The 17,109-nt window shown below is 29.0% G+C and overlaps 3 protein-coding genes across 4 annotated transcripts; 2 read left to right on the top strand and 1 right to left on the bottom strand.

The window, feature by feature from the left end:
* The first annotated feature begins 1,803 nt into the window (after positions 1–1,803).
* Positions 1,804–5,013, top strand: LOC132943943 (uncharacterized). The gene is made up of 3 exons (XM_061013120.1): positions 1,804–2,288; positions 4,415–4,507; positions 4,626–5,013. The coding sequence occupies exons 1-3, from the start codon at positions 2,013–2,015 to the stop codon at positions 4,749–4,751; spliced, it is 495 nt and encodes a 164-aa protein (XP_060869103.1). The 5' UTR covers positions 1,804–2,012; the 3' UTR covers positions 4,752–5,013.
* A 5,006-nt stretch (positions 5,014–10,019) lies between these two features.
* LOC132943305 (tyrosine-protein kinase RYK-like) lies at positions 10,020–12,074 on the top strand. The gene has a single exon (XM_061012241.1). It carries the CDS (start codon positions 10,315–10,317, stop codon positions 11,911–11,913), a length of 1,599 nt encoding a protein of 532 aa, XP_060868224.1. The 5' UTR covers positions 10,020–10,314; the 3' UTR covers positions 11,914–12,074.
* LOC132943307 (uncharacterized) lies at positions 11,928–13,836 on the bottom strand. 2 transcript variants are annotated; one of them, XM_061012242.1, is made up of 6 exons: positions 13,646–13,836; positions 13,458–13,509; positions 13,267–13,384; positions 13,111–13,187; positions 12,332–12,599; positions 11,928–12,263 (listed from the first exon to the last, which is right to left on the bottom strand). In XM_061012242.1, the coding sequence occupies exons 1-6, from the start codon at positions 13,702–13,704 to the stop codon at positions 12,043–12,045; spliced, it is 795 nt and encodes a 264-aa protein (XP_060868225.1). In that variant the 5' UTR covers positions 13,705–13,836; the 3' UTR covers positions 11,928–12,042. The 2 variants fall into 2 exon arrangements, with proteins under 2 accessions (XP_060868225.1, XP_060868226.1); XM_061012243.1 differs by having other exon boundaries at positions 13,458–13,556; positions 13,646–13,805.
* Between the last annotated feature and the right edge of the window lie 3,273 nt (positions 13,837–17,109).

Raw genomic sequence — 17,109 nt, 5'->3', positions numbered from 1 at the left:
ACCGCAAATAAGTAATAACGTAGGTATTATGAATATCTAACCTAACCTCTTATGTTGTCGACTTCATAATAAATAATTCACCATTAAGTGGTTGAATCGTGGTGACTATATTGTATACCTATGTTTACAATATTATACAACAAAAAATCATTAATTTGTGTCTCTAGACGCTATTATTAATCCAAAAAACACAAGACACGGACATGCACGTCAATCATCATTGAATCGTCTGGTATTATAATTAAGAAGGTAAATATTATATCGTATAATATTATGTAATACGAATCTATCGAACCTAAATTATTTTGATGATTTTGTTTACTGTCACGGCATAATTATATCATCTACTTAAATAAATATTAATTTCCAACAAAATGTTTGAAATAAAATATATTGAATTTATAATTGAATATTAATAACAAATAACTGTATGAATAAAATATTTCGTTTCAATATTTAGTTTATAAAAAACGTTTTCTCAAAATGACTAATGTTTATAAATTAACTTTAAGGAATATTTTATACTTGTGCAAATTTATTGGTATTATTAACATATCTCACATATTAGAATTAGATGGATTATTAATACGAAGTACAGACATAATATATACATTTCTTGAATTCACGCGAATGATCTTATTAATAATATTCACGTATTATGTACACAAAAATACTGCTTTTCATCATACAATATATTTATGCAATGTATGGTCCGTCATTATTGCGTCAAGAATATCAGAAAAACGGGTGATACAGTAAGATAAATAATATACTATTCTTAATAATAAATTAGGATAATTTAAAAAATAAAATTTTTTAATTTTTGATTGTAACCTATAATCATTGGATAAATATAAACGGACGTTTCATCCCCGTCAAAAAAAACCATCATGGACGTTTCGTCTCGGTCAATTATTAAAATAGGACATTTGGCCCACGGGAGCTATTATAATACATAAGAGGTTATTTAGTCATATAGGGCATAATTTACTTATATTATTTAAAAATTAAATTTGACTGAAGAAAATTCTGTTCTAGGCAATTTAAATTTAAACTTAATAACTATATACTAAAATTATTTTTTTTATGAAAAAAATATGTAATTTTACTGTAAATAATTTTAATATAATATGGTATTGACATTTTAAATTAAAAATAAATAGTGACTGAAATATCGAAACATAAATAATAATTACAAATTTATCTATGTATATTCTGTTTGGCGAGGAACGCGCTGATTCTGTGCATCCCTCCGTTTCACCCTGCTATCGAAAAAAGTTCTTTGTTGATGGGGATGAGCAAAATATCCAATTTTAGTCGGCCCGTGGAGCGTTCCCTCGCTGGTGACAGAGTATAAAATATATTTGTATTGTACTTAAATGTACTATATTATTAGTTTTCTTTTTTTTTATATTAATTTTTACTGATGAAAATTATATTGTAGGTAGGTATTATATTTAAATTTTTTTTAAAATTTAGTGATTTAAAATATTGGGGAACGTGAACTGGTTTTTTACGGTGGAACGAAATGTTATAAATATTATGTAATGAATTTTACTTTTATCTCATGAAAATTGTATAGTCTTACTAGGTGTGCAACGAAAGAATAAAATAAGTAATTGGTTTTTTTCTTATTTGGTTTTTACAGGTTTATGAATGGCATCATCGAGTACGACCAAAAGCTAACATCGCTTCCAAGATTTTTATTTATTCCCCAACACTCACAGAAGAAAAATTATTGGAACATAATTTTCATTTTCACGTTAATTTACTATTTTATGATGACATTAGTGCAATTTAAAATATGGCCACTGAATACTATAGACGTCTTCACGATCTCCCTGTATTCAGTTCGATTAGAATTCATCGTGGACGTCGCAGTAATTTTTTCCACATGTTTTTTCTTACAACAATTGGGCTATAGATTCCAAACGTTAAATGATTCCTGGCAATATCTTTTACCCGGATTTATTTCCGTCCCAGCTGGTGTATTAACACATTCTATAACAGGAATGACGCTGGATAAAATACGGTTGTTACACGCTGAACTGTCGGACCTATTAAGAATATTCAGTGCGGGTTACGGACAAATGCTAGTAGGATTTTTTGTATTCAATTATATCAATACGCTACTCAGTTTTTATTATATGATTCATTATAACAGTGCGAAAAGTGAAGAGTTCACTTTTACTTATTTTCTAAAAACTTTTATAATATGCATGGCGAGCCTACAGAATGTCACATTTATTTTATCTATTATAATTGCTGCGTCACGAGTACATGATAAGGTAGGTACCTAATATGTATACAAATATTTAAGTATTAGTACGGCACTACTATTAGTTTTAAGTAAAAATTTAAAAGAATTATCAAATTTGTACAGATTAATGGATTAATTATTATTAATATATAACAACTAACAAGATTACCGAAAAAGTGGAAACGCTACATCCATAAATACCTCATAGATATAATTCTCATTTATGAAGTCTAAAAATTTGAACACTCTGTCTCTAGTATAATTAATAGAATTATTACATAGAATTATGTGTGTACCTACCCGCCAACCGTGTTTTTACTATATGTTGTACGTTTATTTTTACATGATGTTGTTTAAAAACAATTATGAATATTTAATGTTGTTTTATTTTACTAAAAAGTATTATCTAAGTACATACCTAGGTATTTTTATTCAATTTGAGTAAAAATATTAGTTTAAAAATTAAAACCATTATTCAATTAATGATGCAAGTAATATTATGTGTAACACAGACCACAGTTTTTGATTTTTTAAAGAAGAAGATTAATTTTGTAGAAAAAAATATTATGTGTAACACTTACACCCAGTGGCGGATTTTCTAAATTTTTCTGGTGAGGGAGGTCCCTAAAATAATATATATTTTAAATGTATTATTTTATTTTTATAAAATTAATTAATTCATTATATATGTATATATTAGTGTCTGAGGGGAGGGGTCCTAGTGAAATGTTGTCACTTGTCACACCTTTTTTTGGTGATCTGGCGCTACTGTTGTTACTTATTACCTATATTGTTTTAATATAAATAAATGTAATTTAAATTTATAACTTAAATATAGATATTATACCAGTGTAATTTTCTTTTCTTCCGTGGCACTTTTCTTAATTTCAATCTAATATTTATAAATATTTTTGGTATTTGATATAATGAAAAGGTGGATAAGTGGATGTCGCTCTGCTGTACATTAGGTTACAAGTGGGTTACTGTAATGAATGGTGTTAAATTTGAATTCAATGATATAATATCATTGTATAGGAAAAACAATTCTGAGCGAAAACGGTATTTTCAATTTTTTTCATCTGCCTTTGAAACAATAACCTAGGAGCATTCTATTAAATTTTCAAGCTTTTTTACTCAACAGATAAAATTTTATTGATATTTATAGAAAAAAAAACTAAAAAAATTGAAAACTGACAATGGCCGTAAACAGCTCAAAAAGAGTCAAAATATTTTGTAAATTTTATGGTGTATAGAAAATGCTAATATAAACATTCAGTCAAAATTTCATGTCCCTACGGTCATTTGTTTTAGAGTTACACCAATAACCAAAATCGATTTTCTCAAAAACAGATTTTGCGTAAAAATTCCCGTTTTCCCTTAATTTTTCTTTTGTTTTTCACGTCGCTTGTGAAAACTACTGGGAAATTTTTACTTTTGACCCCCCAAAGTACCAACTAGATTTACTTTCCTATCAGAAAAGTTACTATTGAAGAAAATCCAAGCACTTTTACTGTCCTAAAAGGTGATGACAGACACAAAAATAAAAAAAAAAAACACATCATTGTAAAATCAATACATTCATCGCTTCGCTCGGAATCTAAAACAACGATTTTATTTATATGCATAGGTAATGTTAGTTTAATTGTTTACAGTTGACTTATTCTTTAAAAATACTCTAAATAAAAATTTGGTTATCGACACTGATGATAATATTATTTAATAAATTATTTTTTTTGGTTAGGTAAACAAAAATAAAATATTTATATTTATATCAAATTACAATAATATCAATAATAGGTATATAATATAAATACACAATACAATAAAATATAATGCTTCGCAATAAATTAATGAATTCAACACGAATTTATGTAATTGTAATTGTATGAATTATATTTATCTACAGAAACGGAAGATGATATCATATTTACGATTAATAAGGATATCAAATTTACCTGCAAACCTAAAAATCCAAGTAAATAAAATAATTAAAACAATTATGTTATTAAAAAAATATTATAATTCCTTAATATAAGTATGTTTTACTAAAGATTGTATGATTGTAAATTGTTATTATTAACACATGTTACAATACCATTGATGTTATACTGTTATTATAATATTCTAATTCTATATTTATATTTTATTTATTAGGTTAAATTGTTTATTAACCAAATATCAATTTTCGAATCAGACGAAATCACAGCTTTTGGAATTTTCAATATAAATTTAAATCTTGTTGTATCTGTAAGTATGCAATTCAGTATTTGAGTACCTAATTAATTGTGTTTTTTAATTATTAGAAATTATAATAAAACAATAAAATATAATATTTTCCTTTTTATTTTGGTAATTATTTTGATAGATACTAGTACTACTTATCACTGGATTGATAACGTTAATACAATTGAAAGAACATCCATTTATCAAGCAATCTGTAGGCAGTATGATAATTTTCATACAAAATACATCAAAGGGAACATTTAAGTAATTGAAAAAGTAACAATTTTTTAATGTACACTCACCGCACGTTAAGATCATGACCGGGCGGCGGACCGTTTTACGTACGTTACGCGCAGCCGGTTTTTGACAGTTTTTAATCTGTTGACAGTTATACAGTGCTGTTGCAAAATTAATATGAAGTGAGCCAGTGGCAGATTTACGGGGGGGGGGTCCAAGGGTTCTGGACCCCCCCAGACATCATATATACATAAATAATTAATTCATTTTATAAAAATAAAACTAAAACATTTGAAATACATATCATTTTTAGGACCCCCCCCCCCAGAAAATTTTTGAAAATCCACTACTGTAGTGACTTTTATATTGTTTTATAAACACGTACACGACTCTGTTTTCACGTTAAGTGTTCCATACATATAAGTAAGCGTGATCACAACGAAGAGCCGCGGTGCGGTGGAGGAAGTTGTTTTGAATGCGCGACTATAACCTAACCTAACCTTTTTTTTATAGTCATGAATTCATGATCTTAACGTGCGGTGAGTATATTGTTTAAATGTATTGTATAATAATCTAAAATGTTTCAACTATTAACAGCAGCAATGCTAATACCGTACATTTAAGAACACAAATTGAGGTTTATTATCTTATTCAGTTTATTACAAATTATTTATTTTTTAATCGGATATGTAATAAATATAAAACATTACCAAATTATATTTTAATAAAAACACAGGATAGCAAATTATGCAGGCGTATGGGATGTATATATACAATATATAATATACATACGTATTTCATATTATGCATAAATGTGTACAAGCGCACCAAAGTTCTAAGAAACTACATAAATGCTCTACTGACTACTCTATTCAGAATAAGAACAGACCGCTTTCGCGCATCGCAACTGAGCAGTGAGCTTGACGATGCCAGACCACAAAATAAGAAAATCGCAGCATGAAAAGTAGAGTGAATATCCATTGTTGTAAAAAATATGAAATTCAAACGCTCATAAAAACTTAATTTAATTTGCTTGTATGTAATGAAAAGAAAATTACGAAAAATTGTAAATTATATTGTAGTTAAAAATGTATAAAATGATAATTTTTTTAGTTAAAGATTGAAAAATTAAAACATAGTTATTCATAAGTAGTTGATATTGTAACACAAATCTCTAAAAATATATTCACACAGTTTTTTTATAAACATTTTAAGTTCTTTTAAGTAATTAGATATGTACCCAAACGAAAAATAACGTTTTTAGTTATTTTTTTGTAATTTAAAAATATTATTCGTGGGTACATAAAACTTTTAAAGTATAAAAAATTAAATGTTTTCGACAAAGTAAATTTAACATACTGTCACTTGTGAGTATAAGTTACTTAAATAGCAATATTATAAAATATACCTATATACATCTTTTATGTACACCATCGCCGAACTTGAATAAGTATCGAGATATTTTAGGAAAATAACCTGAACGTGATGAAATATATACTGCTTAGCAAATTGTCCGTTAATTGATTTCTTAATTTTAGATTCTAAGCGAAGCGATGAATGTATTGATTTTACAATGATGTGTGTTTTTTTTTTATTTTAGTGTCTGTCATCACCTTTTAGGACAGTGAAAGTGCTTGGATTTTCTTCAACAGTAATTTTTCTGATAGGAAAGTGAATCTAGTTGGTACTTTGGGGGGTCAAAAGTAAACATTTCTCAGTAGTTTTCAAAAGCGACGTGAAAAACAAAAAAAAAATTAAGAAAAACGGGAATTTTTACGCAAAATTTGTTTTTGAGAAAATCGATTTTGGTTTTTGGTGTAACTCTAAAACAAATGATCGTAGGGGCATGACATTTTTACTGAACGCTTATAATAATTACATTTCCTATACACCATAACATTTTCCAAATATTTTGACTTATTTTGAGCAGTTTGCGGACATTTTCAGTTTCCATTTTTTTTAGTTTTTTTTTCTACAAATATCGATAAAATTTTATTTGGTGGGTAAAAAAGCTTGAAAATTTAATACAAGGCTTCTACTATATTGTTACAATGACATTTGAAAAATATTAAAAATCCTTAGTCACAGTTTTTATTTATAAGCATTTAAAGTTCAAATCTTGACAAAATACGGAAAAATCACGAAAATTAGCAAATTATTTTGAGTTGAGAATTCATAAAAATTTTTCTTATTAAATCTAAGATTTGAAAATGTAATACAAGATTATCCATAAGTTCGTCTACCTTTATCAAAAAAAAAATGTCTACGAGAAAATCAAATTAAATTTTTATGAGCGTTTGAAATTCATAATTTTACAACATTTGATATTCACTCGATTTCTCGTGTAACGATTTTCTTATTTTGTTTTAATTAAAAAACGTATGACTGTAGATACTTGAAAATTTCACTGAATGTTTGTACTAGCATTTTCTATACACGATAACATTTTGAAAATAATTCGACTCTTTTTGAGCTGTTTATGGACATTGTCAGTTTTCAATTTTTTTAGTTTTTTTTTCTATAAATATCAATAAAATTTTATTTGTTGGGTAAAAAAGCGTGAAAATTTCGTTTTAGCCTAACCTAACCATACCTAACCTAAATTTATTTAAATTTAATTTGTCATGGTACTATGTACTAAAAGTGTACAACAACAAAAATTGTTTGATTTCGGTTGCTATTTGCTATCACTTATCACTAAGACAAAACTATAAATAGACATAATACAATTAATTTGTATTTTATTACTTACACTTTACAGTATTTTATATTTGCCATTGAGTATAGACCATAATAATGCTTAGTAGTTGGGTGTTTTATTCGTTTTTTTTTTTTACGTCAGTTAGGTGTAAACCTGGTATAATAGGTAATAGCAGCTCAACTATTTCAAGGAGTAGGTAGGTAGTAATTTCAAAGGACACCACCTGTCTTGGTTAGTAGTTAAGGTAAATTGGGTAAATAGTAATTCTTTTATTTATTTGGGTTACCCATAGGAGCAAATTGACTAAATTTTTTGGGGGACTCAAGCCCCCCCCCCCCCCATAGGCCATATTGCTCAGTACCACAGAATATAAAAATTAGTACTAATTACTAGATTTTGAATTGGGGGGACTTGACCGACATTTATGATTCTAAATATAGCACACTGGCACAGCTAGGTTTCACCTGGAGAGCGGATGTTTACACGTAAGTTTGTGGGTTTGTTTTCATATTATTTTGGTGCTTAAATGAAAATGTACTTAAGTATTTATTGCCACAGGCAGTCTGCTAACTGGGTGACGTGGAAGCAAATTATATTCTTATTCCCAAAAACGCAATGTATAAAATACTTGAGCCCGAACAATCTAAAAGCTGTCTTCGTTTCACCGTGACCCAGTTATAATCTGCACCTATCTTGACAATATAGTCTATTATACATATTATACTATAAGTACACCGTGCAATAACTTAGGTTTGCGCGATGTATTTATAATGATATATTATTAATATTTATATTATTATTAACAATTGCAATAATTTCATTTAACATAATACATAAAATAAGCCTACACTAGACGGACAAGTCGTAAAACATTCATTTATTATATAACATGTACTCGCACATATTTTGTAACATTCTGGTTGTTCTCATAAAATATCTCTATACTTTAAAGTTTCAGTTTGGAGTGATATAAAGATATTTGTTTGACTCGTCTTCACTCAAGATATTATGGCATTGCAAGGTTTCACCGGAATAATCTATGTTTAAACATTAGTTTGTTTTCATATTATTTGGAGGCTTATAGGCTAAGGCTATAATCTGCTAAGTGGGTGACGTGGATGCATACACTTTTATTCCCAAAAGCCCAGTGTATAAAATATGCTAGCCCGAACAATCCAAACGATTGCTTTGTTATTCCAAAGCCAGGTCGTAGAATAAAAATATATTTATATTATATACTTTTTAACTTTTATAAATAGTGTTGTACATACAACACATAGTCATTATTATGACCCGTGACATTCTACAATTATTATCATTGTTTTATTAATATTATGTTTAATTTGTTGTTGTTATTTAAATTAATGTAAGATCTTATCTTAAATCATGTATAGTGCTCATATCGGTTAAAATGAAAAATATTTTTTATAATAAATGTGGTTAAATTTGGGTATGGTTATTTGAAAGTGGTTGTTTTCATAAAGATGTAATTGTTTAGCTTCTATTGATTCTAATGCCAATTTTGTTATATATTTTATGTTTTATAACATTTTACAATTATAATGTCATTTACAATATTTGATTTTACATTCCTTTTTTTTTTTTGTATTTGTTAATTATTAGTAATTTTTAATTAAGTATATAATAAGAATAATATTTATTTACATGAAATTATAATATTAAATACATTGTTAGTTTAAGAATATAATATAAATAAATGTATGTTCATATATATGTATTTTATTTATTTAGGGTAATCGAGTATGTAACTAGGGTCCCAACGTGTATTGTCTTTAAAATTGCACACTAATCCATGTGCCTCTTATAAGTTTAACATTCTCTCGTTCATTTTAATTTTTCTTACACATATATCCCGAGTATAACGTGGCCTTAGTTTCTATGTTAATTAACTTTAAATTAAATTTGTTATGTTTCTATCACTATACAATGTTATATTTTTAAATGTGCTAGTGTACCCTTAACCGTAATCGTTTTATGATTGTTAAATCCGAGGATCCATTCCAAGATATTATTGTTGATAGTTTATACTTTTGTGTAATTGTTCCAACAATGGTATGGTCAATTCTGGCTTATTTCGGAACACCCTCCTGATTGATTGCAATATCTTGTCCAAGTCACAGCGCCTGAATAATAATGATAATCTCAAATAACTTCAATATAATATGCCCTTTGTAATAATCTCAATATAATAATATGCTATAACTTATACGTTGTGTTAGGTCGGATCCTTAGTGATTAATTAAAGTAATATAATATAATATAATGTAATATCCCGTGTAATCATAGAACAATGTGTTATATACTAATATTAATCCGTAGAGTCGACTTTTAAGTTTTAAAATGGGTAGTTTAAGAGCTTATCTTAAGCCATGACATGGATCCATCGATAATATAAGATCATTAAGATCACAGAATATAACAATAACAAGATAAGATAACATTTTTAAAATATTATCTTTGCTTGGATCGTTAGGAAGTTGTACCAATTTAAATAATTTATCTATTCTATGGTTGCACACTGTAAAAACAAGTTTTTGTCGAATGTGGACAGACTGTGCCAATGCTATCAAATGTTTGACAGTAATTTGTTTTTGTTTACACTGTGAAATGTTAATGCACTTCCGTCGCTTGCGATAATCGTAACACTCGTAACTGCATTTTAATTAGTATTTTTTTTTATTATTATTATTTCCTAAATATTATGGTTTTGTTATTGATTTTTGTAATGTGAAAAAACCGCAATGGGACCGCTTACACGTCTTCGCGACGTACTCGTTACGCCCAAACGAGGTAAATTACAGTTCACGATAGTTCCTAATGTCTACTACACTTTTATGGTCTCCGTGACCGCTCAATAAACGAATCGAATAATATGGAACATCTATTGATATTGCCGCTGTTGCTGACCATCGTCGATTGCAAACAATTTGATTTGTATTTCGATGCCAACGACGTGGAACCGTTGATGGGCTTGGCTGCTCGACTGTACTATGTGCGAGGTGGCCAGCTCAACGTCAATGCTGTGCAATATGCCTTGGAGGTACCGTCGTTTGTCACCACTTTGAACTTAACGTGGAGCTCCAAGAGTACTCTGTTGTACAAAATGTCTGTACAGGCTGACAAGGATATTGTGGTGCCAAAACTCAATATGGCTCAAGAGGGTACCTTGCCTGACATACCATCTGTATTCTCTGTATCTTTGCCTTGTGCAGTGAAGTCTGGCAACGCTGAAGTTAGTCTGTCAATTCAAATGTCAGAGAATTGGCCAAATGATGTCACTGATGTCAATCTTGTGTTCAAAAAATTTTGCATAGATCAACATCCCAACGAAACAACAATTGTTCCTGAAACAGATTCTTCCGTACCACCTTACTACGAACCATCATTTTTCTACCATATGATATCTGCTGCGTCCTCATTAGTAGCACTAGCCATAATTTGTTGTTTGGCCACCACTTATCACCGTGATAAAGCACGAGATCTCATGATAATTAAAGGTTTCCAGAACAATGAAGTAAACATGTTTTTAAAATCAGCACTAAATTCAAGCAACAAGTTCAACCAAAAATCATTACCAGGGTCGAAAACCAAGGTGAAAGATTTACACGAATGCATTGTAGAGCTAAGTGTACAGAGGCAACGAGTTAGATTACAGAGCATTGAACTGGAAGGTACTTTTGGACGAGTTTACAAAGGTCTGTATACAGATGTCAATGGAAAAGATGAAGAAGTGTTTGTCAAGACTGTAACCGATCAAGCAAGTGCTGTACAAATATCTGTGCTATTACATGAAGGACTGAGTATGTATGGACTTAATCATAAAAATATATTAACAATTCAAGCAGTGTCTGTTGAACAACACGTAGAACCTTTTCTTCTGTATGCGTACAACAATAATACAAATTTAAAGAAATTTTTACAAAACTGTAAGACGTCTGAAAGCATTTCATACACATTAACAACTAGAGAAATAATCGACATGACACTACAAATAATAACTGGTATGCAATATTTACATAAAAACAGACATCTACACAAAGATGTCGCGGCAAGGAATTGTCTTGTCAACCAAGAATTAAAAATTCAGATAGCCGATAATGCTCTGTCAAGGGATCTATTTCCTAGTGACTATCATTGTCTAGGAGATAACAAGAACAGGCCGATAAAATGGATGGCTGTCGAAAGTTTAGAACACAAGAAATTTAGTACTGCCTCAGATATTTGGTCGTTTGGTGTTCTACTCTGGGAACTCTTGACTTTATGCCAGCAACCATATGCCGACATTGATCCATTTGAAATGTCGGCTTACCTTCAAGATGGTTTTAGATTAACTCAGCCAGTCAACTGTCCCGATGAACTGTTCACTGTGATGGCATGCTGCTGGGCATTAGCCCCTAATGAAAGGCCAACATTTTCCCAACTATCTATATTTATGAATGAATTCAACAATCAACTTGTTAAATTTGTATAAAATTTACTATTGACTTATGTTTTGTATTGCAGTTGTGATAATTTTTGTTTTATTTATTTATTTTTATTTGCTCCTATATAAGAGTTAAAGTGTACATATAAATTATTTCTAATGCTTTAAATTTTATTATTATTTATTAAACAGATTGTTTAATTGCGAAATGGTGTCTCTTGGATTAATAACTGTATGTCCAATCACTCTTGAGTCATTGAAAATTTCGTGATCATTTCCTCCGACAAATGTTTTATCACCGAAAAAATGTATGTTTTCTTTAAACTCATCCTCAACATAGCGTAGACAAAATCTTTTATCCCATCCTATAGGAAAACAGTCAAAACTTATTTGGCCACCTAAACATAAATAATTGTGTTACAAAACATGATATAAATACATCAATATAATTGAATTAAGTACTAACCAATACTGTAAGTTAAACCAATATCTGGTAAATTTTCTTTAATGCTTTCAATGAATTTCTTTCTAATGTTATGAACTTTATCATACTCTTCAAAATTGTCACGTTCAATTTTTGAGCATGACCGACCAACAGGACTGATATTGATCATGCCAGTTCTAAATTCTACAAAATTTCCACGTTTCACTGGCAATTGTATTTTTGACATGTAGCCCAATGCAAAGTTAATGAATGTCTGCAGTTTTTCTTCGCCCAAATAATCAACAATTGTCTATTAAATAAAAACATACCTTTGAATATTATTACACAAAAAAACTACATTTAATATTGTATTTAAGTACCTACATATTCTTTTTAGTACTAGAATACTAAAACTTAATAGAAGTATTTTGGTATTTGACTGTTCTTACATAAAAAAAAAAATTGTAAATCTAAATTGTATCAGTTCTTATAAATTATGTTCAAAATGTGAATTTATAATTTCCACTAGTTACCTCAATGCCTACCACATAGTCTATATAGATGACCATTGGCTTGTCGTTTGGAATCACAAATAATACAATTCACAAAAATAATTATAATAATGATCCAATTAGTTATTGTGTATCTAATAAGTAATAATCATTGTTTGTAATTTAATCCATTTTTACCTACCTATTTATAATCTTAAATTATTTTCTAATAGTTAAATTAAATTATAATATATAGACCAGTACAAAAGTATTTAAAATATGAATACATTTATTTAAAAGATTGTAACGTGCCATAATAGGTTAACATACTTGCTTTTTTAACTCTTCACCATTCTTGAATGCAACTAGGCCGTTTTCTGCGAATACATAGTCAAATTGGGCTGTGTCTGAACAAATAAAAAATAAGTTTATTTAGTAAAATTATTTTTCAAAAATGGAATAGCAACTAGACATTTGTAGTCTTACATTCTGGGCCTCCAAGCTGTTCTTCTATCTTTGATATATCTGAACCACTCACCAACCCAATGAGTGTTTTTTTCTTGAGCTCGTCGACCATGAACGACCTCACAGACGGATCTATTGGCTACAAAATGTTTGAAACGTTCAGAAACTACAACCATCTGTGCTATGTAAGGCATAACTCAGGGATATCATACCTGTCTAGGTTCTGTGACTGTACCGTCGACATCGAACAGACAAATCGTACTTCTATTCATAGTTAGAAATTCAAAATCTTGATTACTAATCGCTTCTAACTACACACACACGCACACACACACAATCTTATTATTATTATTAATATTTAATAATAATATGCGAGTGTACAAGGTATGAATATATTTACCTTTTGCACACCCGTTTGATCGTTCCGCTCAATAACCTATTGACAGTGATCGACGCCATTTCAGTTGTAATTTTATGATTTAAAAACTTCAACAGTGGAATGATGTGTTTAAAGCATAAAAATCTGAATACTAAAAAGTCCACATATTCAAAATCACGTCACAACGCGGCGGTTTTATCACGAAATTGTTGTTACCACAGACTATATGTTATTATAATATTATTCTGTGGTTGTTACTTATCCGTTATCAACGAAAACTACGTAAAAAGTCCAATAGAGTGCGCTAGATAACCCTTCTTAACCAATTTCGTTTACATCAAATTAAGTACCTTGGGTTGTTAGCGCACTATAATTTGATTATTTTGTTTTCCGTCTCTGGCCCACGCGCAACATAGACAAAACGCATTTACGCAGAATCATTTTTTTTTAATATTTTTAAGTAATCTTAGAGTAAAATCACATTGAAATCATATAAAAAAAACGATAGAGAATAATATTTTCGAGGGTATTACTCATCGATTTGTCTAATTATTGTCTCAAAACAATTTAAACATAATTTAAATTTATATAATTTTTTTGTTTATTTTGAAAGTCGAATACAAAGTCAAACGTCAATTGACAATGAATTATATAACAGATATGTCATACACTCAAAAATAGTATCCTCTATAATTTTTGTAATATTAAATTTTATAAATTACTCAAAAATCATAAAATAAAAGGGTTTTAGGTAAAGCGTTTTATGTTGCGCGTGGGTCTGAGAGAAAAAATAAATATCGCGTTGACTTCCTCTTAAACTAAAATAATAACTATATGTAGGTTATTACTCGTTCAAAAATAGAGTTAAATTAAATTAAATAGTAATAGTAATATAATAATAATAATATAAATAGTAATCGCGTTTAATATTTTTTGATATTTTATGGGATTAATTTCAATTGTTATTATTTATTTGTTGGGTCAAAAAGTTTGAAAATTTAATACAAGGCTCCTGATATATTGCCTAAATAGCAGTAAAAAAATATTAAAAATACATATGCACAATTTTTTTTTACAAGCATTTAAAGTTTGATTTTTGACAACATTTATCAAATTTAAAATACAAAAATGATTTTATAGTTAAAATTTGATAAAATGTTCAACTTTTGTAGCTAAGTAATACGGATAGAAAACATACAACCAACAAAGTTCCACGTAAATAGGTTATTCTGTAACCAACAAATTTCAAAAATATAAATCACTGTTATTTTTTATAGTTATTTGGAGGAAATTTGGAGGAAATTACATACTAAATAACTACGAATAGGTAACGATTTTAGTTATATTGTTGTAATTTTATAATATTAATTCAACTTAACTGGCTACCGTATTAATAATAAGTACCCAATAACAATATAAATATAATGTAAAATATCCTACACTGACAAACCGTCTCCGTTCAGAATCTTTTTCATATACAATGATATATAATTGAATTCTAATTTAATACCATTACAGGTTACAATATCCATTACAGTGACCCACTTGTAACTTACTGTACATCCATATTTACCCGCTTTTTTATTATTAACTTTTTCTACAAGACTATATTGTCTATATTATATAATATGTTGAATGTTGATACTATAAAAATATAGGATGATACTAAATATTAGAAATACAGGATGAGACTGAATGCACTATGCAGCAATTTATAGATGTTACTTTACAATGAGAGAAAATATGTTCTCATCCAAGTTACTGTCAAAACTCAAGAAGTAGGGACAAAGTACACCCATGGTGACATACGCATGCGACACGTGTTCTAGTACTCAGAGAGGTGAAGAAAGACTGCAATGTTTCGAGAGGAAAATATATGGACCATTATACACAACAATGACCTAAATATTAATAGACTTGAAGAAAATCGACCTATTGCTGGACGTAGGAGCGGCGTTGGATAGAGAGAAGCGGAAGAGTGTGTTGAAAGCGGCGATGGTCCTAAATAGACCACTAAAAAGAAGAAGAACTTTTTCAACGACCCCAGGTAAGTAAATTTTTAATTTTGAAGCGGAAGCACTAAAACAAAATATCTACTTTTCTAAATATTAGTTTATAGGTAAACAATCAATTTTAAAAACGTACCTCCTATCATCTACCTACATATTAATATATTATTCTTCTGATTGCAAAATCACAGCCTACCTTGTAAATGTTCTATGAAAATAAATTGAAAACAACTGTGGAAATAATAAACTATTCTATTTTGTAAAACTAACTACCTACTCAAGTCATACGCTTCAGTCATCATAAAGAAATGTTTTTAAATAACAAAAATATTGACCGAGGTAATTAGTGCAATGGCCGCTAACTACAATAGGTATAATATTATATCGCTTGCATTTAAATGGATCACTACATCGCCCCCGTGTTCAACAACAAATTCAATAATAATGATAATAATAATAATATACCTAGGTATAAAATTATAACGGCGCGCGGCGGTCCAAGTCCGAGTGTAATAAAGTTATTAAAAAAAATAAAAATCGTTAAAACACTGTCGTAATTCCCAAATTGCGTGGCAGTGTGCTCATACGTACCACCAGCTAATAGCTATATAATAATAATAATAATAACAATAATAGTATATATTATTATGATGCGGTATATTATGTATACCGGGTTATTAGTTGTGAGTACTTCATATTATATCAGCGCGAGTATATACCTAATATAATAATGCGGGTTCGTGTGCGCAGCAGTGTTTATGACCATATATATAATATAATAATATAAATAGTAGGTACATATTATATATATATGTATCATGAGAAGGTACGTTTTCGTCCATTGGGTTTGTTTATTAATTATATTATGTCACTGATGTTACAATATTATTAAATTATTATTATTATATTACTACACTCTGTGTCTCTGTTCCAGCGTTATTCATGTATATGATAATATTATGTATGTATACATATAATATCATGTCGTTATCGTAATCCAATAGTTAGGTACCAGCTATAGCTCAATAATAATATATTATATTATATTGGTACCTACCTATAATATACTTGCCCACTAAGCCTATAGGCTATAATATTATTGTTATTGTTATACATGTTTATATACTTGCTTTGACAATCGTAATAAACTTTTCTGTATTCTTGTATAGTCACTTAATTGCCTGCAGTTGCAACTCGCAGCTGAGTGTACTCTGACGACTGTCCTATACTACCTACTATAATTTATATACATAGGCAGTACGCACCTATAGGGGTAAGGGGTGACTGTACTATACACGTGCACGATATACCTATTTAGGTATTATAAATTATGTACAATGTAAGTACATGTTTCGCACTTATACTCGCACTCGAGTTGTACGTACTATAACCATTTAATACCGCCGAATTTAAGTATAAAACGCATCCCTGCAACACCTATTATAATAGTCCCCCAAAACCGTATTCAATTTATTT

Source organism: Metopolophium dirhodum, chromosome 4, assembly GCF_019925205.1.
Source record: "Metopolophium dirhodum isolate CAU chromosome 4, ASM1992520v1, whole genome shotgun sequence".
Taxonomy (NCBI): domain Eukaryota; kingdom Metazoa; phylum Arthropoda; class Insecta; order Hemiptera; family Aphididae; genus Metopolophium; species Metopolophium dirhodum.
Note: the sequence above shows the minus strand (reverse complement) of the source record. Positions and strands in the feature narration are given on the sequence as shown.

Coding starts and splice junctions, on each gene's coding strand:
- LOC132943943 (XM_061013120.1), top strand. CDS start 2,013: ATGACGCTGGATAAAATACGGTTGTTACACGCTGAACTGTCGGACCTA. Junction 2,289..4,414: donor CGTCACGAGTACATGATAAG/GTAGGTACCTAA, acceptor TTTATTTATTAG/GTTAAATTGTTTATTAACCA. Junction 4,508..4,625: donor ATTTAAATCTTGTTGTATCT/GTAAGTATGCAA, acceptor TTATTTTGATAG/ATACTAGTACTACTTATCAC.
- LOC132943305 (XM_061012241.1), top strand. CDS start 10,315: ATGGAACATCTATTGATATTGCCGCTGTTGCTGACCATCGTCGATTGC.
- LOC132943307 (XM_061012242.1), bottom strand. CDS start 13,704: ATGGCGTCGATCACTGTCAATAGGTTATTGAGCGGAACGATCAAACGG. Junction 13,385..13,457: donor CAGTCACAGAACCTAGACAG/GTATGATATCCC, acceptor AACATTTTGTAG/CCAATAGATCCGTCTGTGAG. Junction 13,188..13,266: donor ACAGCTTGGAGGCCCAGAAT/GTAAGACTACAA, acceptor TTATTTGTTCAG/ACACAGCCCAATTTGACTAT.